The 11317-nt window shown below is 54.9% G+C and overlaps 2 protein-coding genes across 2 annotated transcripts; one reads left to right on the forward strand and one right to left on the reverse strand.

The window, feature by feature from the left end:
• Nucleotides 1-966: 966 nt before the first annotated feature.
• On the forward strand, nt 967-7291 carry CCDC63 (coiled-coil domain containing 63). The gene is made up of 7 exons (XM_058851769.1): nt 967-1322; nt 2823-3175; nt 3265-3794; nt 4445-4677; nt 5097-5171; nt 5585-5977; nt 6269-7291. The coding sequence occupies exons 1-7, from the start codon at nt 1038-1040 to the stop codon at nt 6716-6718; spliced, it is 2319 nt and encodes a 772-aa protein (XP_058707752.1). The 5' UTR covers nt 967-1037; the 3' UTR covers nt 6719-7291.
• Nucleotides 7292-7441: 150 nt separating this feature from the next.
• Nucleotides 7442-11317, reverse strand: MYL2 (myosin light chain 2). The gene is made up of 7 exons (XM_058851824.1): nt 11248-11317; nt 10299-10388; nt 9633-9708; nt 8713-8817; nt 7951-8026; nt 7815-7863; nt 7442-7693 (listed from the first exon to the last, which is right to left on the reverse strand). The coding sequence occupies exons 1-7, from the start codon at nt 11248-11250 to the stop codon at nt 7595-7597; spliced, it is 498 nt and encodes a 165-aa protein (XP_058707807.1). The 5' UTR covers nt 11251-11317; the 3' UTR covers nt 7442-7594.

Below are 11317 nucleotides of genomic sequence, written 5' to 3' on the forward strand. Positions count from 1 at the left end.
CGGGAGCAGGGTTTGCTCCTGCCAACAAGGTGCTGGGTAGCAGTGGGGCTGCTTCTGCTGCCCTCCTGTGCCAGGAATGAGGCCCTGGGCTGAGATTTGGGTGTTGGGAGAGGCAGAGTTGGGGAATTTGGGTCAGCTGAGGACACGGGTAGTGGTGGGTCTAACTGCCTTCAGTGCTTGCCTGCTGGGCAGTTTCTCACCTAGAAGGCACCTTCTGATGGCTGGGGAGAGGAACACTCCTGCTCCACCCCTGGGCAGCCAGCTGGGCTCATCCACATCCCCAGCACCAGAGGCTCCCACTCTGACTCACGTGGTCCTCATGGTCCTCTCTGTTGTGCTGGGTGATAAAAGAGGTGACAACCTGCCATCACCTTCACTGGTGGAGGTCTCTCCCTGTCCTGGCCTTGAGGTGCTGGCTCCAGCTCAGCCAGCGTGTTTTGGGTGGTGATGGATATCTCAAGTGCCAGGGAAGAGCTGGAGCTGGTGCTGCCACTGCCGGCTGTGTTTGCTCAAGTGACCGAACCCTCCCTTGTCTGTGGCAGAGGAGAGAAGCCTCAGCAGACCTGGAGCTCTCTGAAAAAGATAAGGAAAAAAGGGCTAAAGTGGACATCAGGCAACTGCAGACCCATTTTCATCATGAAGCATACAAGAGGAAATTCTTCGATGCTGATATCTGGCGGCAAATGCAGGCTCAGGAGTGAGTACAGCTCTGCTGCCTGAGGCTTGGGAAGCTCCTCCATGCTGAAGTCACAGATTTATAGAATCCCACAGGCAGGGACACCTTCCACTGTCCCAGGTTGCTCCAAGCCCCAATGTCCAGCCTGGCCTTGGACACTTCCAGGGATCCAGGGGCAGCCACAGCTGCTCTTGGCACCCTGTGCCAGGGCCTCTCCACTCTCTGAGTAGAGAATTTCTTCTTAACCTCTGATCTCTCTTCTTTTAATTTAAAACCACTCCTTCTTGTCCTATCACATCTGCCCATGTAAAAACATTGCTCCCTCTTATTTATAAAGAGATCTGGGGACCACAGTGCAGAGATGGGGAGGGGTAAGGACCTGCCCTGGCAGATGGGATGTGCTAAATGTCATTTGTCGTTCTGTTTCCACAGAAAAGCAATAGATGATCTGAAGCAAGAACACAGACATGTGACATTAACGCTGAGCCAGATCTATTCCCCGAGTAACTTGTTGCGGGACAACAGAAATCGAATGAAGCTCCGAAGCCTTTTGCAGATCAGAACGCAGAATGATGTCCTGATCAAAGAAAGAAAAGCCCTGCTAAGTGACCTGGCCAAGCAGGTGAGAGCATCCAGAGTGTTCCCTGCCTGAGAGTCACAGAGTGGGACCTGTGGCTGAAACTCCTCAGTGTAAAACACATTTAATTCAGGCCTTGGAATATTCCTCCTGGCAAGTGACACATGACAATGACAAATGGAGAGAACCAGGCTCCCGTTCAAGTCAGCAGCACTGACTGGAAAAGTGAGGTTGGACTCTCAACCTTGTCCCACCGGTCCCTGCACCCCTGTGTGGTGGCACACACCAGCCCTGGGGCCACAAACATCCCTCTCCTTCTCCCTTCACTTCTTTTATTCTCCTGAAAGGGAGGTAAAACTGGAACAGGGCTGTCTGAGATGTGGCAAATACAGGAAGAGCACCATCTGAGGGATGTCCCGTCCCTTCTCCTGAGGGCATCCTGGTTGGATTTGGGCAGGAGCAGGGTGGGAAGCCAAGGGAGATGCGGGCTATGGAAGTGACAGCTCCCTTCAGCATTGTTCTCAGAGCCAGCTGCCCAAGCTGGATGCCAGGGAAACATGCTTGGACGGTTTGCCATTGCTGGAGGTGCTGCAGAGCTCTCCCAACAGGGTTAGCTTTCTGTCAGGGATGATAACTCTGACTCATCTGAGTCATCCCTCCCCCACCTGCCCCCTGCTTCACTGTTCTCCAACTGCTTCACTCTTCCATGGATTTATCTCCTCTGGAAACTCCCCACTTCTGGCTGAAGTTTTCCTCTGCTCATTCCTGGGGAGGACTGCACAGATCCCTGCCTGGCCAGCACAACACCTCTGCCAAAGCCCCATCTTCCTTGCCATTCCCCTCCACAAAGTGCTGCTGTGCCGTGTTCAGCACCTGCTGGAGTTCCCTCCCAAAACAGCTGACACAAAAAAAACCACCAACATTCCCAGTTACAGTTTATATTTCTGCGTGTGCAAGATGGGATCCTTTGGGATTAAAGCTGCTCCTATAACTGAGAGCTCATTAATGACATGGTTGCTGTAGTTCAGGTCAACAGAGGGGATTTTCTCTGGCTCTGTGTCCTGACAAAAGTCCAGAATGTCGGGGTGGAGATTACACTTCCTGGGTTTTTTTCCCCTGTGTGTGTGTGCAGGTTGTAGAGCTGGAAAAAAAGATAGTGAAGCAAAGAGACACAACCTGGAGAGAGTTGGAAGCAAAGAGTCACAAACATCTGCAGAAGAAGATTGAATTACTGGAGATGCATCTAAATCATGTAAGGAAACATTTTGGAGACTTCTGGAGAACGTGTGTGGGGTCACAAAGGGGCCTGGGACCTTTCTGGTCAGAACAAAGGACAATGGTACAAATGCATTTGGTTGACACAAGCTGCATGAAGCACCTGGCTTGTTCCCCTGGCCTGATCATTCCCAGAATATCTCAAAGGCTCCTTCAGGCTTGGTGACCCAAATGCAGCACTTGAGCTGTGCCAAGAGGCCTGAAGGTCTGCACCTGCTTTGTGATCAAACTGGGCTGCCTGGAGCCACCTCGCCTTGGACAAAGCCAGCTCCAGGTCTCTGTTGTGATTGACCTGGTCTTCTGCTGCCTTTGCTCTCTTGGGGAGGAGGACAGTGCAGGGCCAGCTTCAAATCTCTTTTGAAATCTCTTCAAATCTCTTGGGCTGTGTTGGACCCTGCCCTGATCAAGGTCTTTAAGCTCAACCTGAACCCCCCAGTCCCCCACCAATTCCAGCTTTGCTCTCGCCAGGTCACCGTGCGTTACAACAACATCATGACCCGGAACAACAGGCTCCGAGAGGAGATGGTGAGCCTGCAAATCCAGAAAGCCATCTATGACAACTCCTACTGGAAGCTGGAAAGAAGGCTGGTTCGGCAGAACAAATTGCTGAACGATGCTATCGAGCAAGCCACTGAGGATTATGAGCAGTGGTAGGTGGCCTTGTCACCCCTCTGGGCAAAACCTGGGGCTGATGGCTGATGCCAGCGATGAGTGTTCAAGTTGACTGAGCCTTCAGAGAGAGGATTCACTGCTCTCATCATGGTCAGTGTGGGGAGACTGGTACCTCCAGGGTGTTTTATTCCAGCTATTCCAGATGTTTCTTTGGATGGGATGAACTGCCCCATGGAGGGATTCTTTTTTCTGAGTCCCACCTGAGCTGGGTACTGAGCCCTAGTACAAAACCCCACCAAAAGTTGTGTTGGTGGCTGGGAATTCCCTCTGGACTAACTCCACTCCATCCAGATGAGAGCTGGGAATGGGCACAGCATCACAGGGGCTTTGCCAGGCCTGGAACTCCTGGCAGTGGCCAGGAACACAGAGCCTTATACACCCACAAGGTGAGAGTGTTGCTGTCTGTGTGCAGGATGGAGGATCTGGGGCGGATCTCAGACATTCGGGACGTGCGCTACAGAGAAACCATCCAGTACAACATCAGGCTGCTGGAGAGGAAGTGTGCCCTTCACAAGGAGACCAGGCTGAAAAACTTCTTCCTCAGCAAATGTACAGATCACTCTGAACTGAAGGAACAGGCCAAGCAGAGAGAAGGTATCAGAGGAGAATTTGTTTTACTGGGACCACAGACTCCAAGTCCACAGAGCTGATGGTGTGGGCTGCTCATGGTGGTTTATAGAATTGCACCCCAAAGGCAGGATCCCTGCCCCACCTTCACCCCACAAGCAAAAAGGCTGAACCATGGTAACTGAGTGAGACTGAGTTGTCTTGGGGTGCCCTGGGGACAGGGAGCTGCTCCTGTGTGCAACCATGGCTCCTTTTATCTCAGAACCACAGAATGGGTTGGGTTGGAAAGGAATCTTAAAAATCATCCCATTCCACCCCCTCCATGGGCAGGGACACCTTCCACCAGCCCAGGTGGCTCCAAACCCTGTCCCACCTGGCTTTGGACACTTCCAGAGGTGAGGGAGCCACAGCTGCTCTGGGCACCCTGTGCCAGGGCCTCACCTCCCTCACAGGGAAGGATTTCTTCCTGACATCCAATCTAATCATTCTGTCCTCCTGGTAGGGGATCCCATGGTGTTTGCTCTATTCCCATGACATCCCTGCTTTGTTTCCTGGTGAAAGGGGCACCCTCAGCCCCTCCAGCACTGCTCCCTCCTGCCCCAGCACTGCAGCAAACCCCACAGCACTGCGGGGAAGGCTCTGCAAAGGGCAGCCACGGCTCTCTGTCTCTTCCTCAGCCTTTGAGGCAGCTGAGAGGGCCAAACAGAGCCAAAAGGAGAGCTATGAGGTGGCCTACAAGCGTCTGCTGGAGCTGTCGGATGGAGACATCGATGATTTCTTGGAGGACTTCATTGAAAAGGACAGGAGATTCTTCATCCTCTTTGGCTATGCCATTAGGCTGAACGTCAGGAATGAGGGTCTCAAGCAGAGGATCCAGGCGATCCAGGTCTGTTCCTGGCTCTTCACGTCTGCCCTTTCCAGGCAGTGATTTGGGGTCAGGGTGGGTTTGTCCTCTCCCGAGTGTCCGGCATCACTGTCCCCACCAGAGCCTGGCTCCAGCCACACAGATGGGATTAGGGGGATGCAAAGGAGTAGCCAAAACTGCAACTCGGCTGCGTTCTCAGAGCTAAACGTGTCTCAATGCTGCCACCGTGTACCCAGCAAAAATACTGCAGTGTCCCGGGGAGCCAGGAGATCCCTCGAACCCTGTGGGGCTGCCTGGAGTGGGAAGCGGGGTTATCCATCCCCTGCCCTCCTGACCTGGAGCTGTCCCTGCTCCCAGGGCTGTCCCCAGACTCCGTCTGGCTGCTCAGGCAGGATTCCATCCCATCCATTCCGGGTGGGGCAGGATTCCATCAGTCCCCACCACACGTGCTGGTGTTTCCACAGGATGACATGATGGCCATCACAACGGAGCGGGAACAAGCTGAGACAACTCGGACTCAAGTCCTGCAGGAGCTGGAGGTATTGAATTCCCTCGAATTCCCTCTGGAAAGGCAGCATATCCCTGCCTGTCCCGGCACTCATCCCAGGGGCTCTGGTCCTGCTCTGGCCGGTGGCTGGAGAGGTGTGGGCAGAAAAGGGCCCTGCAAAGGTCTTGGCAGCTCCCAGTGCATGGTGAGAGGGTGGCTGTGAGCCCTGCTCCAGCATGGGCAGCTGGGGATATTCAAGATATTCAAGAACTGTCTGGACACAATCCTGTGTCCTGTGCTCTGAGATGACCCTGCTTGAGCAGAAGTTGGACCAGACCACCCACTGTGGTCCCTTCCAACCTGACCCATCCTGGGATCCCATGATTCTGTCTCCAGATTGGCAGCACTGGGGTGGTGGGGCCAGCGAGGGGCTGGTGTGACACCTGGCAAAACCTTTGCTGACAGGCAAAAATAACAGAGACCACCGAGGAAGCCAACAAGTATGAGAACAAGTGCAAGGAGAGCAGCAAACTCCTGGCACACATCCAGTCTCGTATGGAGACCCTCTTGAAGGACATGGACTGCGACACTACAAAGATATTGAAGCCTCTTGGGGAGAGCTTGGTGCCAGTTTTTGGTAGGTCAGGGCTGCCCATCTTCCCATCCCACGTGCCTTGGGAACTCCTGTCCACCACCCACTCACGCTGTGTTTTAATTGAGCTTTTGTTGTCCCCATCCCATCAGCCATGTGTGCCCCAAAGTGAATTTGCAGCACCAAATTCCCAGCAAATCTGGGAGCTGATTTGGATGTATAAACATCCCAGTGGATCCCCAAACCCTCATTGTGGCTCTGGGTGTTGAAGTGAGGTGGGGGTCAACCTCTTCTCCCAGGCAGTCAGTGAGAGGCCAAGGGGGATTGCACTAGGGGAGGTTTGGGTTGGACATCAGGAAAAATTTCTTCACTGATATAGTGGTCAAGAATCGGAATAGGCTCGCCAGGGAAGCTGTAGAGTCACCACCCTTGAAGTGTTCAAAAAATAAAGCAGATGTGGCACTTTGTGGTATGCTTTAAGAGGCAGGGGATATTCAGTATGAGGCTGGGCTTGGTGATTTTCGAGGTGTTTTCCAACATTAGTGACCCTGTGATTCTGTGATTCCACGACCCAGCCCTGGCCCCTGACCCAAATGATGGAAAGCAGTGGATGCCCTGCTCTGCAGGCAGCCAGGGGTGGGTTTGTGCAGGGTCCTGGTGCAGGGACACTGCGGGACTCTGCTCCTTCCCACCCAGGTCCCGTGGAGGACAAGGTCAAGGAGTTCCTGATGAGGGAGTCCCTGCTGCGCTACACGTCCATCGACCGCGCCCAGCGCTCCCAGTCCTTCATCAGCCCCCTCCAGGGAGCCTCCAGCCTCCTCTGGGTCATGGACCGGGCCAAGCTCTGCCCGCCCCCCCCAGACCTGGAGACCGCTGACCCCAAAACTGGTGAGCAGGGAGTGGGGAGATGGGATTGCTCCCCAGTCCCCCGTGGCTGCCTGGCCATGCTGCCACATGTCCTTCCCAGTGCATCCCCTCCAGCCTGCCCTGCCCCAGCAGGGCTGTGAGACCTGTAAAACTGTGTATTATGGGATGGCCATTCTCTTGGGCAGAGGAAGAGCCGCTGAGCTGGGATCAGCTGCGTCAGCTCGCTATCCAGAAGAAGGAGGAGGAGCTGGCCAGGCCGCCCAGCCCGGGCAAGAGGAGGAGGAGACTCACATCACCTTCAAAAAGCCCACCAGGGACAGGGACAAATTAAAGAAGCAGTTTCATTCTTGAGCATCATTCCATCTTCCTTCTCTGGGAGGAGCCCAACACCTTTCACAGGCTTCAGAACCTCACCAGGTGATATTTTGGCATGGCTCCACCCACTGCTGACAAAGCACCCGCAGCCAGGGTGGGATCAGCAGCTCTACCATGGGGTGACATCCCTGTCCCCATGGCTGGAGATGGGGACCACGGTCCTGACCCTGCACCGTGCCTGGCTCGTGGGATGCAGAGGATGAGCTCACAGGGTGTTCCCTGCCAAGCTGGCAGAAGCTCACAACTCTCTGCTGCCTGAAGTAAATCCGAGCTCAGTGCTGGGCTGTGGGATGAGGCGGGATGGGCACAGCCCAGTGTGGAACAGGCTGGTTTGGGGCTGGGAGTGGGAGGCAGAGGGACTCGAGGAAAAGTGAGGGTGATGTGCAGTAGGTCTGGGGTGCCGGGGCCAGTGGGGTCTGGAAGGATCTGGGGGCTCCCACGGGGCACAGGCACCCCACACAAACCCAAGCACTGCTCACACCAGCAGCTGGATTTCCTCTTGCCAAAAGGCCATTTAATGTGAATGCCATTCCCGTGCCAAATTCCCAGGCACGTGCCTCTCCAGGGGAAGAGGAAAGGGAACCCCTGTGTGACCTAGGGAGAGGTGATCTTGCAGTGCCAGCCCCAGCCCTGAGCCTGGGCTAGTCCTTCTCTTCACCGTGAGTAATGACATGGACCAGGTTCTTGTAATCCAGGTTGCCAGACATGTCCGGAGGGAAGGCAGCGAACATCTGATCGATCTGCCGGGGAACAGCCAGGGAGAAAAGGTGGCACGGGAGGGGCTTGGGACCATGGCTGGGAGGAGGGATGGGGTCTGTTGGGATGGAGGGAGGCTGGCAGAGGGTGGGAAGGGGATCATACCTCTTCCTGGGAAAATCTCTCCCCCTGCGTCATCAGCATTTCTTTGATGCTGCAAACGAGAGAGCACGGTGAGCACTGGGGAGGTTCTGATGGGGACACCCCCATCACTCCCTGCCCCAGGTACCCCTGCACTCACTAGGCAGATTTCAGGCCTTTCCCCTCTGGATCAAACACCTTGAATGCATTCAGGATTGTCTCCTCTGGGTCGGCACCTGTGGGTAACAAAGCCATGGCGGTTGGGGATGGTGAAGTAGGAAGCCAACTGCAGCCTCCTGCTTCTCCCAGCCTTGGGGGAAAACGGGGGGCAGACTGGAAAGTGGGGTCCCTGCAGGAATGCTGACCCTGCAGCTGGAGACTTGAAGTTGGTGGCACGTAGAGGAGCAGGCGTGGGGTCGTGGTGTGAGCACAGAGCAGGCGGTGTCGCCACCGCTCCGGCATCCGGCATTTATCTAATCTTTGGAGCGTATTTATAGAGCTCCAGGCACAGCCCTTGGGGCCCTGCAGCCTCTTGGAGATCTGCAGGAGGCTGCATTCCTTGGGTTTAGTGCATGATTCAGGGTGCAGCCAGATGGGCTGGGGGGTCAAAGTCTGGCTGTAGCCAGGGGTGGGGCACTGTTGGCACCGCTGGTGTCAGCGGGCTCAGAGGTGCTGCAAGAACTGTCCCCTCATCCTATGGGCCAGCAGCAGCAGCAGCACAGCCATTTGGGTTTTGTAAATGGCTGGGGAAACTGAGGCACGGAGACCATCTCACACCCCCCAACAATCTGGGGAGACATGGGATAAGATCTGCATCTCTGGACCTAGGGATGGTTGGTACTGCAAATCAGCAGGAGTTTTGGGGCACGGGAATGCCACTGATCACCTCTGACCACTCCCAGCTCCCCAGGTGCCCTCTCACCCTTGAGCTTCTCCCCGAACATGGTGAGGAACACGGTGAAGTTGATGGGGCCGGGTGCCTCCTTTATCATCTCATCGATCTCCTCGTTCTTCACATTCAGGCGCCCTGGGGGGAGCAGCTGTGGGTCAGTCATGGATCCGTGCCCTGCTCTGAGTGTTGGGGGCTAAAAATACACGCCACAGAACCCTTCCCTGGGGGATTTTCCCCCACTGGAGGCAAATAGCACATCCCTGGGGAGCCACCTCTGACATGGAATGGAGGCAGCGGGAGTGGGCTGAGGGAATCATCTCCAGCTCTGGCTTCTCAGGCTCCAGGATCACGGAAAAGAAAGATGCAAAGGACTGAGCCGTGCTGCTTCCCTCCCTCGCTGCCCCACGGATCAGCCTCTTTTAGCCCTCCTTGGAAGGTGTTTTGGGTCAAGACCGCCAGCACTGGGGTTCACCCTGTCCCCCAGCACCAAAAGCAAACGGGATTGATCGCTCACATCCTTTTTCCCCAGGCTGGGTTGTCCTTGGAACTGCATTGCTGATTCACGCTGACCTCTGATGGCAGAGCCAAGCTTGCATTGTCACAGCCTCCCACAAATCCCTTAAATCCCCCTAAAGCCCACAGGCCCTGGGATGCCGTGGGATGGGCATAGCCAGGTGCTTCCAAGCACGGAGAAGACAGGGAGTGTTTGGCTGTGTAATCCAGGAGCTGGCTCCAGTGGCACCAGGATAAACCAGCGCTGCTCTGGGTCACCCCTGAGGGAACTCCCAGGCTGACGGGCTTGGGTTTGGATCAGGAGTTTTTTGGCAAAATGGGAGATCCGGTGGATGACAGAGGCTTGGTGAAATGCCCCACCCACCCTTGTCTCTCAATTAACAGGTCTAATGTTGGCAGAGCTGTTGGGGAGGGGAGGCTGCTGGAGCTGGGCTCACCGAGGGCAGCAAAGGTGTCTCTCAGATCCGCCTTGTCGATGAAGCCGTCCCGGTTCTGATCCATGATGGTGAATGCCTGGAAGCGCAGGAGCAGGGCAGGGAGCACAGAGAAAAGGAGAATTGTCACCCTTTGCAAAGGCTTTAGTACCTTCCTTCTTCTCCCTTCAGCTTGGATGGGATAAGGGCATTTTGAAACCTCCCAGGACGGGCTCTGTGGGCCTCACTCACCCTAACCCCACACAGTCCTGCACCCTGGGGCAACTCAAACCCCAGTGCTGTACAGACCCTTTCCTTGGCCAAAGCCCTCTCAGGAGAGAGCCCAGCCTGAGCCATCAGCTCCTCCAGTTATCCCTGGCACTGGGATCTGCACAGGACCTGTGCTGGGGGTCAGAGCTCCTGGCAAGGCAGATGGGAGTGAGCTGGGAGATGTGCTCCAGCTCCCTTGGATGCTGCCAGATCCTCTGCGGGATGCCGGCTCCTCGGGAGCTTGGGGGCAACTTGGATTTAATGGTGTCACTGAGTTATTCTCACTTTTAAAATAAAACTACCCAAAACTGAGCCTGCTGCCTCCTGGTGTGAGCCAGCTGTCACTTGAGAGCACCAAGGAAGGAGATGAAGGTCACATCGCATCAAGGACCCTCGGTCCTTTCCACCAAACCCACCTACCTCTTTGAATTCCTGGATCTGGGCCTGCTCAAACATGGAGAAGACATTGGAATTAGCACCTTCAACCCTCTTCTTGGCTTTCTTGGGTGCCTGCAGGAGTCCAAGTATGTACCATTAGCTCGCTGGCTTTTTATGGGGTGAAATAAAAACATGGAAGTGCCCTATTCTTGGTTGTGACTCCTTTATGGGAGCTCTGGGCTGGTGCTCTCTTCCCTGGGGGCTTGGTAGTTTCTCCCTGCAGCTCTGGGATACTGAGGGGCTCTAAGATTCCTGCTTAAATCTCAGCTCCTGGTGAATTTAGCCAAAGAGCTCTAAGGAAAGATGAGGAGTCAAATCACTTCTCCCACTGGCAGGTAAAAGGGTCAGCAGTGGGGTGAGATATTCCCATTGGAGCCCTCCTGGCTTTGGGAGCAGTGCTGAGGTTGCAAATGAGGGTTGTGGTCGGTCGGTGCTTCTTTACCCTGCTGTGCAGACATTAAAATGAGGCTTAATTAAAAATCTGCCTCCTCCTGCACTGAGGCATGAACCAGAAATGGGTCAATGTGTGTTTTGAAGAGGACTGAAGAGCCCCTCACTGTCCCGCCCAGCCCATTATCCCCCATTCTGCTCCTGCAGCCGTTTCCTCTCACGGGGGTCTGTCAGGAGGAAGATTTTGGGGGGCACAAAATGGTCCTTCCTCTCACTGCATGAAGGAAGAGAAAAGAGAAAAATGGCATTTGGACCCTAAAATCATCTATCCTCATTTGAAAGCTCTGCTGGCATGGGAGACACCTCTCTGTTCCCTGTGAGATGCTGCTGATCCAGCCAGATGCTCCCAAATTTTCTCACCCCCTCTCCAAGGCAGACAAGACCCTTGGCCCTCAACTCTCTCTTAGCTCCTTTGCTCCCTTAAGAGATTCTGGTAAAAAAAATTGAACGGATTTTGTCTCTTTGGGCTCTCAGTACTCACCATGGCTTGGCTCAGCCGCCGATGTCACTGCGAGGGGTGTCCCAGAGGCACTCCCTCACTCCCCCTGCCT

This window comes from Poecile atricapillus, chromosome 16 (genome assembly GCF_030490865.1).
Source record: "Poecile atricapillus isolate bPoeAtr1 chromosome 16, bPoeAtr1.hap1, whole genome shotgun sequence".
Taxonomy (NCBI): domain Eukaryota; kingdom Metazoa; phylum Chordata; class Aves; order Passeriformes; family Paridae; genus Poecile; species Poecile atricapillus.

Excerpts from the sequence above, each read along its gene's own strand:
- MYL2 (XM_058851824.1), bottom strand. Across the intron at positions 8,818-9,632 it reads AGACACCTTTGCTGCCCTCG|GGCGCCTGAATGTGAAGAAC; the intron begins GTGAGCCCAGCT and ends TGCTCCCCCCAG. Across the intron at positions 8,027-8,712 it reads GTTCGGGGAGAAGCTCAAGG|GTGCCGACCCAGAGGAGACA; the intron begins GTGAGAGGGCAC and ends TGTTACCCACAG.
- CCDC63 (XM_058851769.1), top strand. The coding sequence starts at position 1,038 with ATGGGGAGGGGTAAGGACCTGCCCTGGCAGATGGGATGTGCTAAATGT. Across the intron at positions 4,678-5,096 it reads GTTCCTGGCTCTTCACGTCT|GATGACATGATGGCCATCAC; the intron begins GCCCTTTCCAGG and ends GTGTTTCCACAG. Across the intron at positions 5,978-6,268 it reads CTCATTGTGGCTCTGGGTGT|TGTGATTCCACGACCCAGCC; the intron begins TGAAGTGAGGTG and ends ACCCTGTGATTC.